At 46.6% G+C, this 20,542-nt stretch overlaps 1 protein-coding gene across 4 annotated transcripts in view; it reads left to right on the top strand.

Annotated features, from left to right (window-relative positions):
• Nucleotides 1-20,542, top strand: part of Pcnt (pericentrin) — a 101,955-nt gene that overhangs the window by 10,330 nt on the left and 71,083 nt on the right. For all 4 annotated transcript variants that reach the window (XR_006149893.1, XM_042695292.1, XM_042695291.1 and 1 more), the window contains 8 exons: nucleotides 850-905; nucleotides 4,021-4,195; nucleotides 4,690-4,826; nucleotides 10,451-10,562; nucleotides 12,532-12,775; nucleotides 13,172-13,259; nucleotides 18,276-18,447; nucleotides 19,799-20,016. Coding sequence is in view for 3 of the 4 variants with exons in the window: in XM_042695292.1 (XP_042551226.1) it covers nucleotides 850-905; nucleotides 4,021-4,195; nucleotides 4,690-4,826; nucleotides 10,451-10,562; nucleotides 12,532-12,775; nucleotides 13,172-13,259; nucleotides 18,276-18,447; nucleotides 19,799-20,016 (1,202 nt within the window). In the remaining variant the exon portion in view is untranslated. The remainder of the gene's footprint in view (nucleotides 1-849; nucleotides 906-4,020; nucleotides 4,196-4,689; nucleotides 4,827-10,450; nucleotides 10,563-12,531; nucleotides 12,776-13,171; nucleotides 13,260-18,275; nucleotides 18,448-19,798; nucleotides 20,017-20,542) is intronic.

Below are 20,542 nucleotides of genomic sequence, written 5' to 3'. Positions count from 1 at the left end.
AGTGTTGTTAGCTATATAGCAGTTGCTGTAAAGCCCCTCCCCTGCCTGGTACAGCAGGAACCTGAGCTGAAGAGCCCTGCAGTGCTAGTGAGAAGTGTCATGCAGGTTTGGAGGTATCAGTGATGGAGACCCTAGGAGCTTACTCTTAGCTGCGCTGTGTGTGTGTGTGTGTGTGTGTGTGTGTGTGTGTGTGTGTGTGTGTGTGTGTGTGTGTGTGTGTGTGTGTGTGTGTGTGTGTGTGTGTGTGTGTGTGTGTGTGTGTGTGTGTGTGTGTGTGTGTAAGGGTTTCGTGGGCCAGGTACTGGTGGCTCATGCCTATCATCCTTGCTACTCAGGAGGCTGAGCTCTGAGGATCATGCTCAAAGCCTGCCCGGGCAGGAAAGTCCATGAGACTCTTTATCTCCAATAAACCACTGGAAAAGTGGAAGTGGTGCTATGACTTAAGTGGTAGAGCGGTAGCCTTGAGCTGAAGAGCTGAGAGACAGCGCCCAGGCCCAGAGTTCAAGCCCCATGACTGACCAAAAACAAAAACAAAAAACCCCAAGAGGCTTGTTGAATTTTCTACTTGGGTTGGCTTTGAACTGTGATCCTCAGATCTCAGCCTACTGAGTAACTAGGATTATAGGCTGAGTCACTGGTACCCAGCTCTTTACCTGGTCTTTTAGGAGGTCCTGCTTAGCTGGAAATCTCAGTCTTTTGTTTAGGTGTAAGTTGGTTACTTAAGCCAGATATCTTCTTAAAGTCCTGCCTGCAGTGAGCGTTCCAATTGTCCATGGGTATTGCGGGGAGAGCAGGTTACAGGGTAGGTAGAGACTCTGGTCTGAACTACTTGTTATGTTTGTTTTGCAGCTGAGCTGAAGGAGAAGTTACGGTCAGAAATGGAGAAAAATGTCCAGATGATGGAGGTGTGTGGCTGATCAGTAATGCAGTTCTGTGTGTACACTGTTGTCCTTTCTTATTATACCCCACTGAAATACCCCTTATTTTGATGCAAAATCCATTACAGGGTTATTGGAACTATTGTTACTGACAGAAAGCAAATTGATACGTTGTTAGGTGTAGTGGTTTGGACCTTTTTTTTTGTCTTCTCAGTGGTGGGCCTTGAACTCAGGGCTTTGGTGCTGTCCCCAAGCTCTTTTTGCTTAAGGCTAGTGTTCTACCACTTTGAGCCATAGTGCCACTTCCAGATATAGTGGTTTGTGCCTATATTCCCAGCTACTTGGGAGGTGGATTCTGGGTGGATTGCATTTTGAGACCAGCCCAGGCAAAAATTGGGCAAGATCCCATTTCACCCAGTAAGCCAGAGGTGGTCCTTTACATTTGTGATCCCAAGTTGCCTATCTCAGCAGGCATTGGTAGAAGGGCTACAGTCTAAGGCTGTGCCTGGACAAAAAAGACTCTAGCTGAAAAGTAAAATAAAAGCAAATAAAAAAGTGCTGGGGGCAAGGTAAGGCCTTGAGTTCAAATTCTAGTACTGCAAAAAGAAGATAGTAACATGTATAGTGCTCTCCTTTATTTGTATCGGGTAACTACATCTGTTAGCAGACTTGTTTTGAGGTTTTACATTAGTTTCTTTTTTTTTTTTGCCAGTCGTGGGGCCTGAACTCTGGGCCTGGGTGCTGTCCCTCAGCTCTTCAGCTCAAAGCAAGCGTTCTACCACTTGAACCACAGTGCCAGTTCCGGCTTTTTCTGCTTATATGGTGCTGAGGGATTGAACCCAGGGCCTCATGCATGCAAGGCAAGCACTCTACCACTGAGCCACCTGCCCAGCCCTTTTTTTTTTTTTTTTTTTCTTTTTGCTTATGTGGTGCTGGGGAATCGAACCCAGGGCCTCATGCATGCAAGGCAAGCGCTCTACCACTGAGCCACCTTCCCAGCCCCCCCCTGCCCAGCCCTTTATGTTAGTTTTACTAGCATAACATATAACTAACAGTCATCTCCATGTGATGTCCTGGAACACTCACCTGTTCTATATATACTTGTTTCTAGTGGAGGGAAGTGAACATGGCCAGAGGTATGAGGTGGATTGGATGTGCCTGGATGTCAGGAGGGGTGGTATCTACAGGACCATGGTAAAGCCCTCAGACTCACTGTGTTTAGAGGGTCCTGATAAGTCTACATCCTGGTTGAGTTCAGGCATTGGCCAAGGGAAGAGGTCAGTTTGGGACTGAGGATCACCCTCCTGTCTTTTGGCAGATGTGCGCGTGTGTGCGTGTGCGTGTGTGTGTGTGTGTGTGTGTGTGTGTGTGTGTGTGTGTGCGCGCGCGTGCGCGCACTGAGGCTTGAATTTAGGGCCTTAGTACTGTTCTTTAGTCTTTTCTTTCAAGGTTGATGCTATACCACGTGAGCCACAGCTCTACTTCTAGTGTTTTGGAGATAAGAGTTGCACGGACTTTCTTGCCAAGGCTGGCTGTGAACCATGATTCTCAGATGGCAGCTACCTAAGTACCTACGATTATAGATGTGAGCCACTGACACTTAGCATGTCCCTTAATTGTGATGGTGGGAATTCATTTCATGGTTATATGAAGTAAGTGTTACATATATGTATTTTTCATAATTTATTTTCTATGATTAGGGCAGAGCTCAGCCACTGAGATGAGGTCTGTGAGAGCACCATGGGTACCTGGAAGTGGCTCTGTGGGCTTTTGAGACACACTTTACCATATGCTTTGGTTCAGAGACCGGTTGTGCTTGCCTCTGGGTGTTTGCCTTATGGTCCTTCGAGTCTGTTCTTCAAGCAACTGGGGGAGCAGCCATGAAGAGCCATTTTTCTCAGTTACAGTTTAGGCTGGGTGTGACTATCCACTTTAGGTTTCTGACTGTGCAATTAAAATTTCTTTTTTTTTTTTTTGCCGGTCATGAGGCCTGCACTCTGGGTCTGGGCACTGTCTCAACTCTTCAGCTCAAGGCTAGTGCTCTACCACTGGAGCCACAACGCCACTTCTTGCTTTTTCTGTTTATGTGGTGCTGAGGAATCGAACCCAGGGCCTCATCCTTGCAAGGCATGCACTCTACCGCTGAGCTACCTTCCCAGCCCGCAATTAAAATTTCTTTACCACAGATATGAATTATTGATCATAATCTTTTCAGTCATTTTCTAAATTGGTTGTGTGGCTGTTTGTTGGTTTTTTTTTTTTTTTTGTCAGTTGTGGGACTTGAACTCTGGGCCTGGGCGCTGTCCCTCAGCTCTTCAGCTCAAGGCAAGCACTCTACCGCTTCTGCCACAGCGCCACTTTCAGCTTTTTCTGTTTATCTGATGCTGAGGAATCAAACCCAGGGCCTCATGCATTCGAGGCAAGCACTCTACCATTGATCCACCTTCCCAGCCCCTGGTTGTTGTTTTTCAGATAGGGTCTCATACTTTTTTCCTGGGCTTAGCTTGAGCAGCAATTCTTGTACATATGCTTCTCCAGAAGCTGGGATTATAAGCATGAGCTATCATATGGGGTGTGTGTGTGTGTGTGTGTGTGTGTGTGTGTGTGTGTGTGTGTGTGTGTGTGTGTGTGTGTGTGTGTGTGTGTGTGTGTGTGTGTGTGTGTGTGTGTGTGTGTGTGTGTGTGTGTGTGTGTGTGTGTGTGTGTGTGTGTGTGTGTGTGTGTGTGTGTGTGGAGTGTGTTGGTAGTGGGGCTAATTCTTGTACATATGCTTCTCCAGAAGCTGGGATTATAAGCATGAGCTATCATATGGGGGTGTGTGTGTGTGTGTGTATAGTGTGTGTGTGTAGTGTGTTGGTAGTGGGGCTTGAACTCAGAGCCTTGAACTTGAACCTGCTGGTTCTCCTCTATCAGTTGAGCTATACCCGCAACCCATCTTGTGCTTTTTAACTGAAGATAAGTCTCACAGACTTTTCTGTGCTGGCTAGCTTTGAACATTAACCCTCCAGGTCTCTCAGCTTCCTGAGTAGCTAGAATTACACAAGTGCCAGGCTCTGGCTTGCTCTTTTTGCCTGGGCTGGTCTCCAGTTGTCTCCTTTTTCTTTACCTCCCAAGTATAGACCTTTTTTTTTTTTTTAATTAGAGCCTGAAGCAAGACTGGGAATCTGAAAGACAGTTATGCTTAGAAAATCTACGCAAAGAGTTATCAGCAAAGCACCGGTCAGAAATGGAGGATTTGCAAAATCAATTTCAGAAAGAATTGGCGGAACAGAGAGCTGAGATGGAAAAGATTTTTCAAGCCAAAAATCAAGCTGAAGGTGAGCATTGGGTTGCAGCAAGCAGATCTGGAGAAAACACAGAGTTGTGCTGCACTTCAGATTGTCTCTCTGGTGTGGGTTACTGAGAGAGGGAGAACAGAGTAGGACAGGGCTCCTCATGAGGTCCCCCAATCTTTCTGACCTTTGTTTCAAAGATAGCTTTTGCACAGTAGTATTGTGCTTGTTCTGTTTGGATGCCTTGGGACCCTGTGCTCCATAGTGAGCCCTGTTGGTCAGGGGCTATGTATATGTGTGTTTTCTCTTTCTCTCCAGGAGAGCAGAGTGGTGACTGAGATGGCATTTGGATAGAGCCTGCTAACTGTGACTCAGTTGTGCCCCTATTTTGGCACCCTGTCCTAGCATGTCCAGGCATGAGGATGATACCCAAGGGAGTCTGTGGCAGGGACAGTGTGCTCTGTGTTGAGCTGACTGGTACTGCCGCCAAGGAAGAGTGTGTGTCTTGTTAACTAGGTGGTATCTGTGGTGCTTTCTAGTTTCTCTGAAGAACCTAGAGGCTCAGCATCAAGCAGCCATCAAGAAGTTACAGGAAAACTTGCAGCTGGAACACTGCCAGTATTTGCAAGACTTGGAGGTGAAATTCAGAGAAAAGGAAAAAGAAAAACAGTTGGAGGTAGGTGTGAACTTACTGATTTTTAATTATTTAGTTTATTAGGGAAGTTTTTTAAACATTTTAGAACTGAGCCATTTTGTATTCTTTAACTGCTGAAATTGAAGTACTATTTTCTATTTTATTTTTTTGTGCCAGTCCTGGGTCTTGAACTCAGGATCTGGGTGCCACACCCTTAGCTTTTTTTGCTCAAGTCTGTGATCTACCACCTGAGCCGCCGTTCTGCTTCCAGCTTGGTGGTTAAGTGGGATTACAAGTCTCAGGCAGTAGACTTTCCTCCCAGGCTGGCTCCTAACTGCAGTTCTCTGATCTCTGCTTCCAGCTTGGTGGTTAAGTGGGATTACAAGTCTCAGGCAGTAGACTTTCCTCCCATGCTGGCTTCTAACTGCAGTCCTCTGATCTCAGCTTCCTGAGTAGGATTATGAGCGTGAGCTACAGTGCCTGGCTGAAGTACTAAATTTGACAAGACTCTAGTACAGAGCCATATAAGGATATAGAATGTGAGGTCCATATACTAATATATTAAGTCTTAAACTAAGAATGCTTATTCTTGGGACTGAGATGTGGCTCAAGTGATAGAGCAATTACCTAGCAAGTACAAGGTGCCCTAACTTCAAACCATAATGCTATCAGGAAAACAAAGCCTTTTTTTTTCTTTTTCCCCCTGTGCTGGTACTGGGGTTTGCAATTGGGCCTTGCATTCTTACCTGGCTTTTTTTTTTTTTGGTCCGGTTGTGGGTCCTGAACTCTGGGCCTGGGCGCTGTTCCTCAGCTCTTCAGCTCAAGGCTAGCACTCTACCACTTGAGCCACAGCGCCACTTCCAGCTTTTTTCTTTTTGCTTATGTGGTGCTGAGGAATTGAACCCAGGGCCTCATGCATGCAAGGCAAGCGCTCTACCACTGAGCCACCTTCCCAGCCCCATTACCTGGCTTTTTTTGCTGAAGGCTGGTATTCTATCACTTGAGTATACTTCCACCTTTGACTTTTTGCTGTTTATTTGGGGATAACAATCTCATGAATTTGTCTGCCTGATTATGGCCTTGAACCACAATCTTAAGATCTCAGCCTCCAGAATAATTAGGATTACAGGGATGACCCACCAGTGCCTGACAAAAGAGATTTTTTTTTTTGCCAGTCCTGGGGCTTGAACTCAGAGCCTGGGTGCTGTCTCTGAAAGAACCTCTCTACCATTTGACCCACAGTGCTTCTCTTGGCTTTTTCTGTGTATATGTTACTGAGGAGCTGAACCCAGGGCTTCATGCATGCTAGGCAACCACTTTACCACTGAGCCTCCTTCCCAACCCCCCATATCTATTTTTTTTTTTTTTAATCCCATTGTGGGGCTTGAACTCTGGGTCTGGGCCCTGTCCCTGAGTTCTGCAGCTCAAGGCTAGCACTCTACCACTTGAACCACAGCACCACTTTCAGTTTTCTGGTTGTTAATTGGAGATAAGAGTCTCACAGACTTCCTGCCCAGGCTGGCTTTGACCCATAATCCTCAGCTCTCAGCTCCTGAGTAACCAGGATTATAGACTTGAGCCACTGGTGCCTAACTCTGATATGTATTCTTTATAAGCACTCCCAAGACATTTACAAAAATTCCAAATACTAGGAGTGTAAGAGTACTTTCTGTGATGACAATTTAATGAATAAGAATTCCAAAAGTTAAAAAATAAGATAAAAATATTTATGCTGCTTGTGCATTCAATATTGTTTTCTAGTAAAGTACTACACATACCAAACAAGTTCTATTCAGGTCTCAAGTGCTTTTATTACTAAACCAAGAATCAAACCATCAGCTTAAGAAATTTGAAAGAAGGGGCTGGGAAGGTGGCTTAGTGGTAGAGCGCTTGCCTTGCATGCATGAGGCCCTGGGTTCGATTCCTTAGCACCACATAAGCAAAAAGAAAAAAGCCGGAAGTGGCACTGTGGCTCAAGTGGTAGAGCGCTAGCCTTGAGCTGAAGAGCTGAGGGACAGCGCCCAGGCCCCCCAACAACAAAAAAAAATTTGAAAGAAATAAACAGAATAAGACAGGAGTTGGAATTACATGCCTGAGGCCTGAGAAGCCCAAGTGTCCAGTCCTGGGGCCTGGGAGACCTGCTAGGTACCCTGGAGCACTGGGGTCTGTGGCCTCTTGTACAGAGGCCAAGCTGTGGTATTTCACATCCTCTGTGACCTTAGACCCTTCCATCAGGCTCTTACCGAGGGAGCTGAGAACAGCTCTGTGTCAGCTCCTAAAAGTAGGTTGGGCCAGATCCCAGAGAGGCTGTGATGCTTCATATCTTCCAGTTACCATGAGGCTGTGAGAAGAGAGACAGTGAAGCATGTGTGTCTGTTGGCCCCTCCCTCCTGGCCAGGCTCTGACCCTGCACTGAAACCTCCCCACTGACAGTCACAAGGACAAGTCCTTGCTTGATGAGGAGCAATGAGCCGAGCAGGGATTTGTGGGAAGAAGGAGGACTAACCCCTCTATGGCTAACACTCGTACAGTGGTTTGTTCCTCCCCCTTTCCGTAACATGTTGATAAGTTTGCAGAGGCAGAGCCTGCTGGAAAGTGCCTGCCCAGGGTCCTGCTTGGGCAGCCACTAGCTGGTCCTGGAGGGCCCAAGCCATGCACAGATGTTATAGGAGGTGTCATAGGAGGGTGTTATTAGTCTGACCCAAGCTCCACCTCCGCCTTGGTCCTGGTGACATCATTGTGTGGTCTTCAGTGTCTAAAATTTGAGAGTCCCATGACAGGGCCCAGCTTGTCAAGGTGTTCTCTTGTAGATTTTTTTTTTCAGGAGGCACAGTTTTGGGGTTTGAACACAGGGCCTTGTGTTTATCAGGCAAGCGCTCTACCATTTGAGCCAGCCACATCCTAGACCTTTTTGTCGGTACCTTTTTTGTTTTAGTTATTTTTTGGATGGGATCTGGAGTTTTTGCCTAGGGCCAGTCTTGAACCATAGTCCTCTTCCCTGTGGCTTCCATCTATCTGGAATCATAGCCCAGCATAGCCCAGCTTACTTGTTGAGATAGAGTCTCACTAACATTTTGACTGGATTGGCCTCAAACTGGTCTTCCTGTTGTTGCCCCCCAAGTAGCTGGGTTTACCGCACAGCTCCTATGCCTAGCCTGCTTTAGTTTTTGTTTGTTTGTTTGAGGTAAGGTCTCATGCTTTTGCTCTAAAGCCAGCTTTAGACCAACATCCTTCTATTTCTGTCTTTCGTTGTTGTTGTTGGTTATGGAGCTTAGGCACCTGTGCTATCCCTGAGCCTCTTTGTGCTCAAGGTAGCACTCTACCACTTGAGCTACAGTGTCACCTCTGGTTTTTAAGTGGTTAGTTGGAGATTAATTAGCCACAGTGTCACCTCTGGTTTTGGAGTGGTTAATTGGAGATAAGAGTCTCATGGGGTCTTTTCTACTCAGGCTGGCTTTGAACCGTGATCCTCAGATCTCAGCCTCCTGAGTAGCTAGGATTACAGGCGTGAGCCACTGATGCCCAGTATATTTCTGCTTTTTGGGTAACTGGAATACACATGCTACCTTACCAAGGTTTTTTTTTTTTTTGGGTCCAGTTGTGGGGCCTGAACTCTGGGCCTGGGCACTGTCCCTCAGCTCTTCAACTCAAGGCTAGCGCTCTACCTCTTGATCCACAGCGCCACTTCTGGCTTTTGTCTTTTTGCTTATGTGGTGCTGAGGAATCGAACCCAGGGCCTCATGCATGCAAGGCAAGCGGTCTACCACTGAGCCACCTTCCCAGTCCCCAAGGTTTTTTTTTTTTTTTTTTTGTCATTTATGGGGCTTGAACTCTGGGCCTGGGCGCTATCCCTCAGCTCTTCAGCTCAAGGCGAGCGCTCTACCACTTGAGCTACAGCGCCACTTCCGGTTTTCTAGTGGTTTATTGGAGATAGGAGTCTCACGGTCTTTTCTGCCCGGGCTGGCTTTGAACTGCGATTCTCAGATCTCAGCCTCCTGAGTAGCTAGGATTACAGGCGTGAGCCACCGGTGCCCGGCCCCAAGGTTTTTTTTTTGAGGGAGTGAGGGAGGGCATTGATAACTCTTCGTCCCCCAAGGCTGGCCTTGAATTGAGATTTTTATTTTGTCTGGAGTAGCTGAGATCATAGATGTGAACCTCTAAGACTGGTCCTAGATGTTGACTCTAGATGACAGGATGGAGTAGTGTGTAGTATAAAGTATAAGAGAACCTGCTGCCTCTGTGTGTGTGTGAGTGTGCGTGCGCGTGCATGCATGCATGTGCATGCACATGTATGTATACATGTGCACCAGGTTGGAGGCTTGGGACACAGGGCCTGGTACTCTCTTTTTCATTTATGACTGGTGCTCTACTACTTGAGCCATGCCTCTAGAATTCTAGCATTTTTCTGGTTAAGTGGAGATAAAAGTCTTGTTGATTTGTCTGTAAACCTCAATCCTCAGATCTCAGCCTCTGGGTAGCTAGGATTATAGGAGAGAGCTTCTACACTCAGAACATGCTTTTTATTATACATAAGAACATATAAAAGAGGAGCCCCCTTACTGTGAGAGTTATAAGTTCTGTGGACCCCTGCTGCTTTGAGGCAGCTCAACATTAATGTCAAGTAGAATCCAGTTCACTAAGCCTGCTGTGGATCCGTTAGCGATTTGTTACTGTGACCACGCTCTGCTCTGTGTGGGCCCACTCAGATGTCACTGCCCATAGCATAGCTTGCTTCAGGAGAATGGCACAGCTGTGACTGACACCAGCAAGCAGTCAACCAGGCTGCTCCGTGGTCATGTTCTAGCTCAAGTTGCATTGTGAACAAACCCAGAAGTTACTATTACCTTTTTCTTTTTGTGTGTGCTGGTTCTAGGGCCTGAACTCAGGCCAGGGCACTCTCCTCTAGCATTATTGCTCAAGGGTACTGGTGCTTTACCACTTGAATCAAAGCCCCACTGCTATCTTTTTGGTGGTTAATTGGAAATAAGAGTCTCATAGACTTTCCTGCCCGGCCTGGATTCAAAATGTGATCCTCAGATCTTAGTTTCCTGAGTAGCTAGGATTATAAGTGTGAACCACTGGTGCCCAGCTTACTTTTTTCTTTTCTTTTTTTTTTTTAGTTGTGGGGATTGAACTCTGGGCCTGGGTCTGTCCCTCAGCTCTTCAGCTCAAGGTTAGAGTTCTACCACTTGAGCCATAGCACCACTTCTGGTTTTTTCTGTTTATGTGGTGCTGAAGAATCGAACCCATGGCCTCATGCATGCAAGGCAAGTGCTCTACCACTGAGCCACCTTCCAAGCCCTACTTTTTGAGATGGGGGTCTTAACTATGTCACCTAGGCAGTCCCCAAATTCCTAGACTGGAATGATCTCCTATCTCAGCCTCCTAAGTGCTTGGGAAGGCTTGTGTATGCCATTGAGCTCACTGGCTCTGACCTTGGCCTCTTATGCGTCAAGCTGTTTATGTTCCTTCCTTCTGATGGTTGTTTCTTTTTTCTGAGCCTCAGGCTTGATATCTGATCTCTTAACCTACGTATGCTCTATTCCTGCTTGTCAGATGCAAGGCCCTGAGGTGTTCCAGAGAAATAGAAGCAGTGTTATAAAGCCATGAAAGCACTGCCCTGCCTTCATCTTAGACTCTCATGTAGACACTTTGTTCTTCCACAGTTAGAGAATCTTCAGGCATCCTATGAAAACCTGAAGGCCCAATCACAAGAAGAAATTAGGCATCTGTGGTCCCAGCTCGAGTCTGTGAGAATCAACAGAGAGGAACTGAATGGTGAGGAATATTGTGTGGGAAATTCAGATCCTTGTGTTTATTAGGCGAGCACTCTACCACTTGAGCCACATCTTAATTTTTTTTTTTTTTTTGATCATGCTAAATGTGGAATCCAGGTCCTAGCTCCTGCTAGGAAACCCTCTGCCTCTGAGCAACACCCATAGCTGTAGTCATCTTGTTTCTAATTTTTTAAGCCCCAAACTATAATGTAATAGTTACACCATTCACAAAAAAGTCTACTTTGTTTTGTATCTTGAAGATTGATGTGTATTGTTTTAGGATGGAGATGATGTATTGAAAGCACGTTGGTTTAGTCTGTGAGTGTATTGGCTCACCATCAGTTGTATGACTATATTCTAACCCTAACTTGTCGGGCCTGGTTTTTCAGTCACGTATCGGGTGACGTACCAAGGGTGCTCAGTATCTACTTGCAGACACAGTGAGTGCCACCCAAGTGTTGTTCTCAGTAGGTATTCCTGCTGGTGTTTACTGCCAGGCAGATTCTGGGAGCTGCTTTGGGACAGGTGCTATCTGACTCTTGAAGGGTGATGGATGCCCAAGTTGCCAGGGCCTAGCAGCTGTGGCCACTTCTGCTGATGCAATTCCATTTAGCCCTCTGTTCCTTAAGTCTGAGCTCCTTATTCTTCGAGCCTCAGGTCCCACTTTTTTTTTTTTTTGTCTGGTTATGGGGCTTGAACTCTGGGCCTGGGCGCTGTCCCTCAGCTCTTCAGCTCAAGGCGAGTGCTCTACCACTTGAGCTACAGCGCCATTTCCGGTTTTCTAGTGGTTTATTGGAGATAGGAGTTTCACGGTCTTTCCTGCCCGGGCTGGCTTTGAACCTCGATTCTCAGATCTCAGCCTCCTGAGTAGCTAGGATTACAGGCGTGAGCCACCTGCGCCCGGCTCAGGTCCCACTTTTATGTCAGTAAAATCTCTGTGTTTCTGGATGACATGGCCCCTCCAAGTCAGGCAGAGAACAAGCCTAGTTTACGCCACCAATAGCCAAGGTCACAGGAGCTTGGCACTGAACTATGAGACCTTTTTCTGGTGATCATTTGTAAGCAGCCTTTTAAGTCTGTTGCTGGTTTATTCCTGAGGTTAAATGTGGTTTATATCAAGGAGCAGTTAAGAGAAAGGACTAGAAACCAGCTGTTGGCAGTTTTGCCCTTTGTCATGTGATAGGACCCGAGGCCTGATCTCTTATTTGTGGACCTGAGTTCTGTTTTTGACCAGGTAGGGTCAGCTTGTTTTTCCTCTGGGGTCTGTATGTCACTGATGGCTGGAGAAGAGATAAGCTGAGGGAGCCAGAGGCAGAGCTGCTTCTATATGTGGTCTAGACATGGATCGTCATTGGATTCCACCCCTTATCTGAGGACCCAGACAAAGAACTTTGACCTAAAACCTCTGTGGTTGACAGAGCAGCTCTGTCCCTGTTATTACTAGTGGTTCCATAGTCTGGCTGGCAGCATCATTTGGGCCATGTGTGATCTATGTTGATTTTTTTTGTTACTGGGAAGCAAGTTAACAAGTAACTTGGTGATCTCAGAACACATGGTTATAAGCTCACAAAAAGTTTGAGATGGGTTATCCAAGTTTTCAGCACCTCCCACAGCTGAGATGCAGATGTTAGCAGCCATGTGTTACCCCAAATCCACTTCCAGATTCTTTGGACTTGTAGCACGATCCAGTTCCTTGTGATTGATTACAGGATGAAGGCCTGTAGTCTCCCTACTGTCCTATACGCCCACTTCCCTGTCACATTGAATTTTGTTGGCTCCTACTTTCTCTGGCTCTTGAACCACTTGCCAGTGAATGCCTTGTCTTGCAGTGGGCTCCTGAGGTGTTGATTGAGCTATGGAGGGTCCTTCCAAGATTGAGCCCTTTTTCAGTGTCTACTTAGGGGTTTACCTCCCTGTTTCCTGTTTTCCTGTTTCACTCTTTGGTGATTTCATGCTTTGTACTGTTGAAGAGTCAAAGGACCCACTCCATGCACGAGCGTCTCATGTGGAGGAGCTGGAACATCTGCGATGGGATTTTGCTCAGCAGCAGCAGCAGGACAGAGCCCAGCACGAGTGTGAACTGGAGCAGTTGAGAGTCTATTTTGAGAAGAAATTGAGGGATGCTGAGAAGACTTACCAAGAAGACTTGACCCTGTTTCAGCAGCGGCTGCAGGAGGCAAGGGAGGATTCTCCCCCAGGGTCCGCAGAGGTCAGGTAGAGTAGGCAGCTTCTGTCTTCTGAGTGGGTGTCTAAAATGTGGGGACCTTGAACTGGGTTTGCATCTCTTTTGCTTATGACCTTGTGTCAGTGGAGATCAGTAGATGTATGTTTCAGGAATGTACTCTATGGTCTGTACAGAGCGCTGGCTCCGGAGCCGGTGTGTCCTGTACTTGGCTGCTAAGTCACTGGCCCCTGGCCCCTGTAGTGACTGAAAGGCACTCTGTAATCTAGGCTTACTTGCCAGTACTGTAATTCCAGGAGTGATATGCAGACTGGTATCAAACACCTTTTCTTGGATACCTTAGGTTGGTGCACTTGACTCAAATTCAGAGTGGGCATGGTGGGAAGAAAGGAGAGTGCTAACACCTTTAAACATATTTTCTCTCCTAGTTCATCCTGTATATTTTTAGAAGAGACATCTGGAAGAGAAAGAAAAGAGCACCTTGACCAACTTGATTTTCATCTTGAACAGCAGCAGGTGACAAGCTAATTATTAGTTATTTAATTACTTTTTGGTGTTGGTCCTGGGGCTTGAATTCAGGGCCTGGTGCACTGTTCTGGAGCTTTTTCACTCAAGGCTAGCAACTCTACTACAACTCCATTTCTAGCTCTTTGGTGGTTAATTGGAGATGAGCGTCTCATAGATTTTCCTTCCCTGGCTGGCTTTTGAACTTTGGTGGTCCTCAGATCTTGGTCTGTTCCCCCTTCTTTTTTTTAATTGGTCGTGGGGCTTGAATGCTGGGCCTGGGCACTGTCCCTTAGCTCTTCAGTTCAAGGCTAGCGCTCTGCTATTTGTGCCACAGCACCACTTCCAGTTTTCTGAGTGATTTATTGGAGATAAGAGTCTCATGGACTTTCCTGCCTGGGCTGGCTTTGAACCTCGATCCTCAGATATCAGCCTCCTGAGTAGTTTAGTATTATAGGTGTGAACCACCGGCATCTGGCTAGATCTCAGTCTCTTGAGTAGCTAGGATTACAGATGAGTGCCACCAGTGCTTGGCCTCTGATTTATTTTTGATTACTGAGAAAAGGTGGGTATCATTAGTCCTTAATTTAGTCATCACCCTTCCTGTCATAAAATCTCTGTTTTTCTTTCTTCCTCATTGACCTGTCACACATCACTCAGGTACTGTACCCTTTGCTCCCTGTCTCACTTGTCTTGTCTCCTGTCCTGATGTCAGTACAGCTTCTCTTGTCTTGCCTTCCCAGTGCTGTGTACTTGTCTCATCTATGACTTTGACAATCTACAGGGTAGGTGTGAAGCTGTTTTGCTTTGAGTTACAGGTGAGACATCTTTTCATGAGCCCGTACGTTTCTTCTTCTTTGGATTGCTTCTCTGCTGTTAATTTTAGTTGTTAACCTCTGTGGTGCAGCGCTGATCAAACAGTTTTTTGGGATGATGTGCATAGACAGTGTCTTGGCTACCAGCACACATGACTGTTTGACTGAGGTCACTTGATAGCAGTTCTTGGAAATGCCATTAGCCCTAGACCCTACTGTCCTAGACAGGACAGTCTTTAGTGTGGCCCATGGCATGAGTGTAAGTGTGCTTTGCCTTGTCTCAGACGGCCACTATTCTTGGTTTTATGTGGTGATGGTTGTCCTGAGGATGCAGTAACGGAGTATATAGGTTATGTTCACTCAGAGGTTCATAATTAACAGATATAGTTGTCTCAGTTCTGGAGGCTGGAAATCCAAAATCAAGGAGTTTCAGGGTAGGTCACTCTGTGGCCTCTCTTACTGGTTTAGCTTCTAGAACAAAACTTGGTGTTCTTACATTTTTCTCATCTTGCAGTTACTTGGGTTCTGTTTTCTGGATGGCAGATTTTCTTTACTCTCTCCGTGTGTGTGTGTGTGTGTGTGTGTGTGTGTGTGTGTGTGTGTGTGTGTGTGTGTGTGTGTGTGTGTGTGTGTGTGTGTGTGTGTGTGTGTGTGTGTGTGTGTGTGTGTGTGTGTGTGTGTGTTAGTACCAGGCTTGGTGTTCTTACATTTTTCTCATCTTGCAGTTACTTGGGTTCTGTTTTCTGGATGGCAGATTTTCTTTACTCTCTCCTAGTGTGTGTGTGTGTGTGTGTGTGTGTGTGTGTGTGTGTTAGTACCAGGCTTGCACTCATGGTCTCTGTGTGTGTGTGTGTGTGTGTGTGTGTGTGTGTGTGTGTGTGTGTGTGTGTTAGTACCAGGCTTGCACTCATGGTCTCCCACTTGTGGCTTTTTTGTTCAAGACTGGTTCTCTACCACTGGAACCATACCTTCAGTCCAGGTTTTTGTCAATTAATTGGAGATGGAGTCTCAAGGACTATTCTGTTGGGCTAGCTTTGAACTGCAATCCTCAGATCTTAGTTTCCTGAGTAGCTGGGATTACAGATGTGAGTCACCAGTGCCTGTCTCTTCTAGTTTTCTAGTACACTTATTTTCCTTTTTTTAATTTTTAATTTCTAGCCTTGCTTTTGTGTGTGTGTGTGTGTGTGTGTGTGTGTGTGTGTGTGTGTGTGTGTGTGTGTTTTATCTCTGTTCCAGTGTTTATTTATACTTACCTCTCTGAAGACTCTCATTATTTAGAGATGTCTGCCTCGTGCATATTCTCTGTTGTCCATCTTCCTAGGTCTCTGTGCTTGATGTTGGAGGTGGATGCTCTCTGTGCTTGTTGGTGATCTGGCCTTGCTAAACTTGGGGAGCTCTATGTACCAGTCAGTCCAGGGCTGTACTTGGAGGTGCCAATGATATTAGTAAGCTTCCTGGAGCTGTTAGTCTTTTCCAGTGATGGCTCTTCTGCCTTCTACTGGGGGCTACTGCCACATTCTGGCACCTTAGGAGAAAGGGCAGGAGGAAGGGAACCCCACAGCTGCCTCTGTCCAGCATTCCCTGGTTATGCTAGGAGGGAATGTGGCATCTACCCTCCTGTCCTTGAAACTGTTTGCACCCTGACTCCCACCCTCTGGATGTCATGGAGCCCTGCCCCTGGGTCCTTCTTCTACATCCTTGGAAGTCTTAGCTGCCAGAGCCTCTGACTGCCTACAATTGGCACCACTTTTCTCTTTCCCTAATTTCCCTTATAAGTGCATAAGTTAACACCTCTACCCCAGTCAGTTCTTTTTTTTTTTTTTTGGTTGGTTGTGGGGCTTGAGCTCTTGGCGTGGGCGCTGTCCCTGTGCTCTTCAGCTCAAGGCGAGTGCTCTACTGCTTGAGCCACAACATCACTTCCTACCCGTCAGTTATATTTCAGGGAGGTGTGGAGATAAAAATGGTGGAGTCAGTGTTTGTATTTAAAATATTGACAAGTTCTACATGTCGTCTTAGTTACTTGAGAGGCTGAGGTAGAACGGTCATCATGTTCAGCCAGGCTGGGCTACATATGAAGACCCTGATTAAAAAGAACAATGAAAATACTCCCATCTTACCTGGCTCCCATAGGTGTACTTGCTGCTGGCCGCCACCAAATTCTTTGTGTTCCTTATCTGATAGATAGTCCAAATTTCTTCGGTTTTTATTTCTTTGATTATTAATGAAATTAAGTATCTTTTTCTTTTTCTTTTTCTTTTTTTTTGTCAGTCATGGGCCTGAACTCAGGACCTGGACACTGTCCCTTAGCTCTTCAGCTCAAGGCTAGCACTCTGCCACTTGAGCCACAGCACCACTTCCGGCCTTTTCTGCTTACATGATGCTGAGGAATTGAACCTAAGGCCTCATGCATGCGAGGCAAGCACTCTACCACTGAGCCACCTTCCCAGCCCTGAGATTAAGTATCTTTATTTGTTTACCAACCATTATTTCACTTGTTACGATTGCTTCCCACCTCTTCCCATTTTTTTTTTTTTTTTTTTGCAGAGAAAAGGTTTATTGTGACTCACAGTTCAGAGGATTCAGTCCATGGCCGACAAGCCTTCATTGGTTTGGGCTTGTTCCTCTTCCCGTTTTACTATGGTTGTTCATAGTTTTTTTATTTGAATAGTTCCTGGCACTGCTCACCTTTGGGCTCAAGCCGGGCGGGGGGGGGGGGTGGGGCGGGGGAATGTTTTCATGCTTTCATGCTTTTCTCGTTGGGTGCGACCAGTGAGAGACTGATACCCAGTGGTAGGGTGGGGTTCAGAGTGGCTTTGCCTCGTTCTTCATGTCCTCAGACTCTGTCTACTTGCTGAGACGCACTGTACTGTTTCTTACTGTTACTGGACCAAGTCTATCTCTTCAGTAATGGTGCTTCTTTTGTAACATTGAGAATTTAGGTTTTGATTTAAAGGTGATTTGGGTTCATCAGGAGCTTGAAGTTCAGAATGATGTGAACTCCTATGGTTTGAGGAAATTTTTTTTTTTTTTGTCGGTCCTGGGGCTTGAACTCTGGGCCTGGGCCCTGTCCCTTAGCTCTTCAGCTCAAGGCCAGCGCTCTACCACTTGAGCCACAGTGCTGCTTCCAGTTTCTTGGAGATAAGAGTCTCACAGACTTTCCTGCCCAGGCTGGCTTTGAGCTATGATCCTCATATTGCAGCCTCCTGAGTAGCTAGGATTACAGGCGTGAGCCACTGGTAGCCGGCTGGAAAAAATTTTTTTTGCCTGCATTTTCAAGAGAATGTTTAGCATTAGTGTACCCATTCAGTTATCCTGTGTTAGGATAGGTTGAGTTTACAGAGAGCAGGACTAGTTTTTAGGAAGAACCAGAGACCCATCTCAGAAGCTTGTTCCACACTTGAGAAAGCTTGTTATTAGACTCTGGGGATGAAGAGCTAAGGGATGCAAAAGTTAGGCAAATGACAGAAGTGATAGCTGTATGGCATCTTGGCACAGCAGCCAGACGCCTCACATCAGAGAGTAGGCATCTAGCTGGCATAGGGTGGGCAGCAGGGTAGTGCTGGTTATAGTCCTTTGAGAGCCAGACACCCATATGGATTTGATACCAACAGGTTATGGAGGGAATGCTCACCAGGACAAAGAAATACCCAAAGAGGTATGCAGAGCCTTTAGACAGGCAGGCTGGCCCTGGGAGGAGAGCGGGATCCATACCTCCCCCTCTCCCTTGCTGCATCTCCATGGACCAATGAATGCTGAGTCTGAGTATGACAAGACACAATCTACCACAATGGAGTGGTATAGGTCACAGATGTCTGGAGTTTAGGAAGGAGTCCCAGCTTGAGAAGTGAGACTGATTTCAGGAGAGACTCAAAAGGGGAGGCATTAGATAGTGACTTGATTAGGAGGGGAAGAGCAAAGTGAATGTGTTGGGTGCTGTAAGGGTTTACTGTCAGGACAGCCCTGGAGAAGGACTTCTACCTGAGTCCATGATGGTGTGCTTCACGGAGCACACTGTCCTCAGGTTGCAGCCATTGCTTCTGGGGGCCTATGGTTTCATGAGGTGTGTGACGGACGGATCAACAGCATGGCTTGGTGAATCCATCAAGGTCTAGAGGCATTATATTGGACTGTAGTAGTAAATACCTTCACAGTAATCACAGTAAATGAGGTGGTCAGGTACATGGACATATCATCCTTTGTGGTTTTTCCCTAGGAAACCCTGACGTGTTTACAAGCAGGGGCAGAAGAAGACCACATGTGCAAGTCAGAGGTGTTAAGTTGTCTCCATGTCCAGCTGGAAGCAGACGAGTCAGATAGATGCCTCGGGCCCAAGGTGCTGGATCTGGAACCAAGCCTGGCTGCACCTTCAGACCAGCATAGCCCAGGTGGGTGTTCTGTCTACCCTCCTGGCTCGTGTTCTCTGTGCTCTGAGCCCTGCTAGCTCTGCCTTCAGGAATGTCCCATAGTAGTGATGAGTGCCTGTAGCACGCCTGCGTGTCTACCCGCTTCTGCTGGAGCTAGTGCTGTGCTCTGAACACTGTGAGCCTTCCTCCTGGGGGACATGACCCCCTCACTGTGAGGGTCACTTACTGTGAGGGACCACTTGCTATGAGTGCTGTTATGCAAAGTGGAGTTGTGGGGGTGGCTCACTCCACATGGGGCTGACCTTCAGATAGGATGTATTGGCTGGGTATTTATTACCCTAGCACAGGGATTGGCCATTCGCCTTGGGGAGGGGACATCACAGAGGTGGCCTGGATTGCTGGCAGCACCAGTGCTGACCACTCACCCTTGTCTTCTCCCTCCATTCCCATTGAGCAGCACAAGCTAGTCAGACTAAGGCTGTGGGTCATCTTGACAGGGAATGGGGTGTGAGGGGGTCAGAAGTGGTGGGATGGAAAACCCCTGGTCAAAATAATCAAACCTTGAACAATGTCACTGAATGCAGCCAAACATGGGTAGCATGAAGTGTAGCAATAGTACAACTATTGCTCTGCTCAGCTCTGGAACACAGTGCCCATCCTTGGTGGAGATGGGGAGGCCAGCGTCAAAAAGTGAGAACAGTGGTGTGGGAGCCTCTCTTCTGGCTGAGCGTTCACTCAGGGCTCTATGAAGCAGGTTGAACATGGCTCCACTTGAAAGTCTAGGTCTGAACAGCTACATTTATTTCTCAGTGCTCTTGTCCCTTGTGTGCCAGAACCTACACTGACACCCTAGGACCAACACCACCAGCACCCAAGAACTGGATGTATATTCAGTGTGTTCAGTCCTCAGGTGCTGCTACTGCTCCATGCTGCCGGTAGGACAGCTTGTTCTGTTCTGATCCCAGGACTTAGGTCTTTTTTACCCTCTTTTGTTGAAGGAGACTCAGGCCTAGCGTAGGGGAGCATTCTATCTGGCTCATGGACTCACCGGCCTCTGAGGCACTGTCCTTCATCTGAGGCTTCAAATAACCTTCATAGCACCCACATCTGATTAGTGCAAGGCGTGCCCTGGCTGATCAGCCTCAGGCAGCATGTCACAGCTGACTTAGAGGAAGAGCCGGGGCTGGCTAGGTGTCTGCTGTGCAGACTCAGGGGTTTGACAGTGCTGTGCCTTTGGCAGAGGTACTACGAGAGCTGCACCTGGAGTGTGCACAGCCTAGATGTCTCTGTTGCTTGAGTTATCTGAAGGATAAAGTTCAGATAACATAGATGAGCTACAGTATATTACTCTCTCCGTTTCCTTTTTTCTCAGACCTCGTGCAGGTGCATCTCCGGTGTATGCAGGACATAACAACGGAGGAAGATGCACAGGTAGCATCTAGAATCCTGGGTTTGGAAGCTGAGCACAAGGTTAAACTCTCACTTCTTCAAACTGAGCTCAAGGAAGAAATTGAACTCTTAAAAATAGAAAACAGAAATTTACATGAGAAGTTACAGCATGAGACTCATCTGAAAGAGGACCTGGAGAATGTGAGTATCAAACCTTTACAGGGAGGCTCTGTATATCTTTTTTCTTTTTGGTACCAAGGTGTACTCAAGGTGCAAGGTGCTCTCCCTTAGCTTTTTCTGCTCATGGCTGGCACTCTACCACTTGAGCCACACCTCCACTTCTGGCTTTTTACTGGTTAACTGGAGGTAGGAGTCTCATAGAGTTTTCTGCCTGTGCTGTATTCAAACTGCAATCCTCAGATCTCAGCCTTCTGAGTTGCCAGGTTTACAGTATGAGCCACTAGAGCCTGACTTAGATTTTATTTTTAGTAAGGAATTGTGGCTACTTTCAAGTTCCTTTTTGGCTTTGATTATTTTCTTATTGATGATACTCAGAAGTTTATTGATATACTTTCTTCTCTTTTGAAACTTGGGATACTTTGCCACCCTCAAGTTTCTCATTCAGTTCCTGTTCATAAGGTACCTTTAGAATGATGAGTTTATTTAGTTCATTACAGATCAGGAGACTAGAACGCATTGACTGTGTTCTTCCTCAGTCTCTCTTGGT

This window comes from Dipodomys spectabilis, unplaced genomic scaffold (assembly GCF_019054845.1).
Source record: "Dipodomys spectabilis isolate Male_0828 unplaced genomic scaffold, ASM1905484v1 ptg000184l, whole genome shotgun sequence".
Lineage (NCBI taxonomy): Eukaryota > Metazoa > Chordata > Mammalia > Rodentia > Heteromyidae > Dipodomys > Dipodomys spectabilis.
The sequence above is the reverse complement of the archived record's forward strand: the minus strand, read 5'-3'. Positions and strand labels throughout refer to the sequence as shown.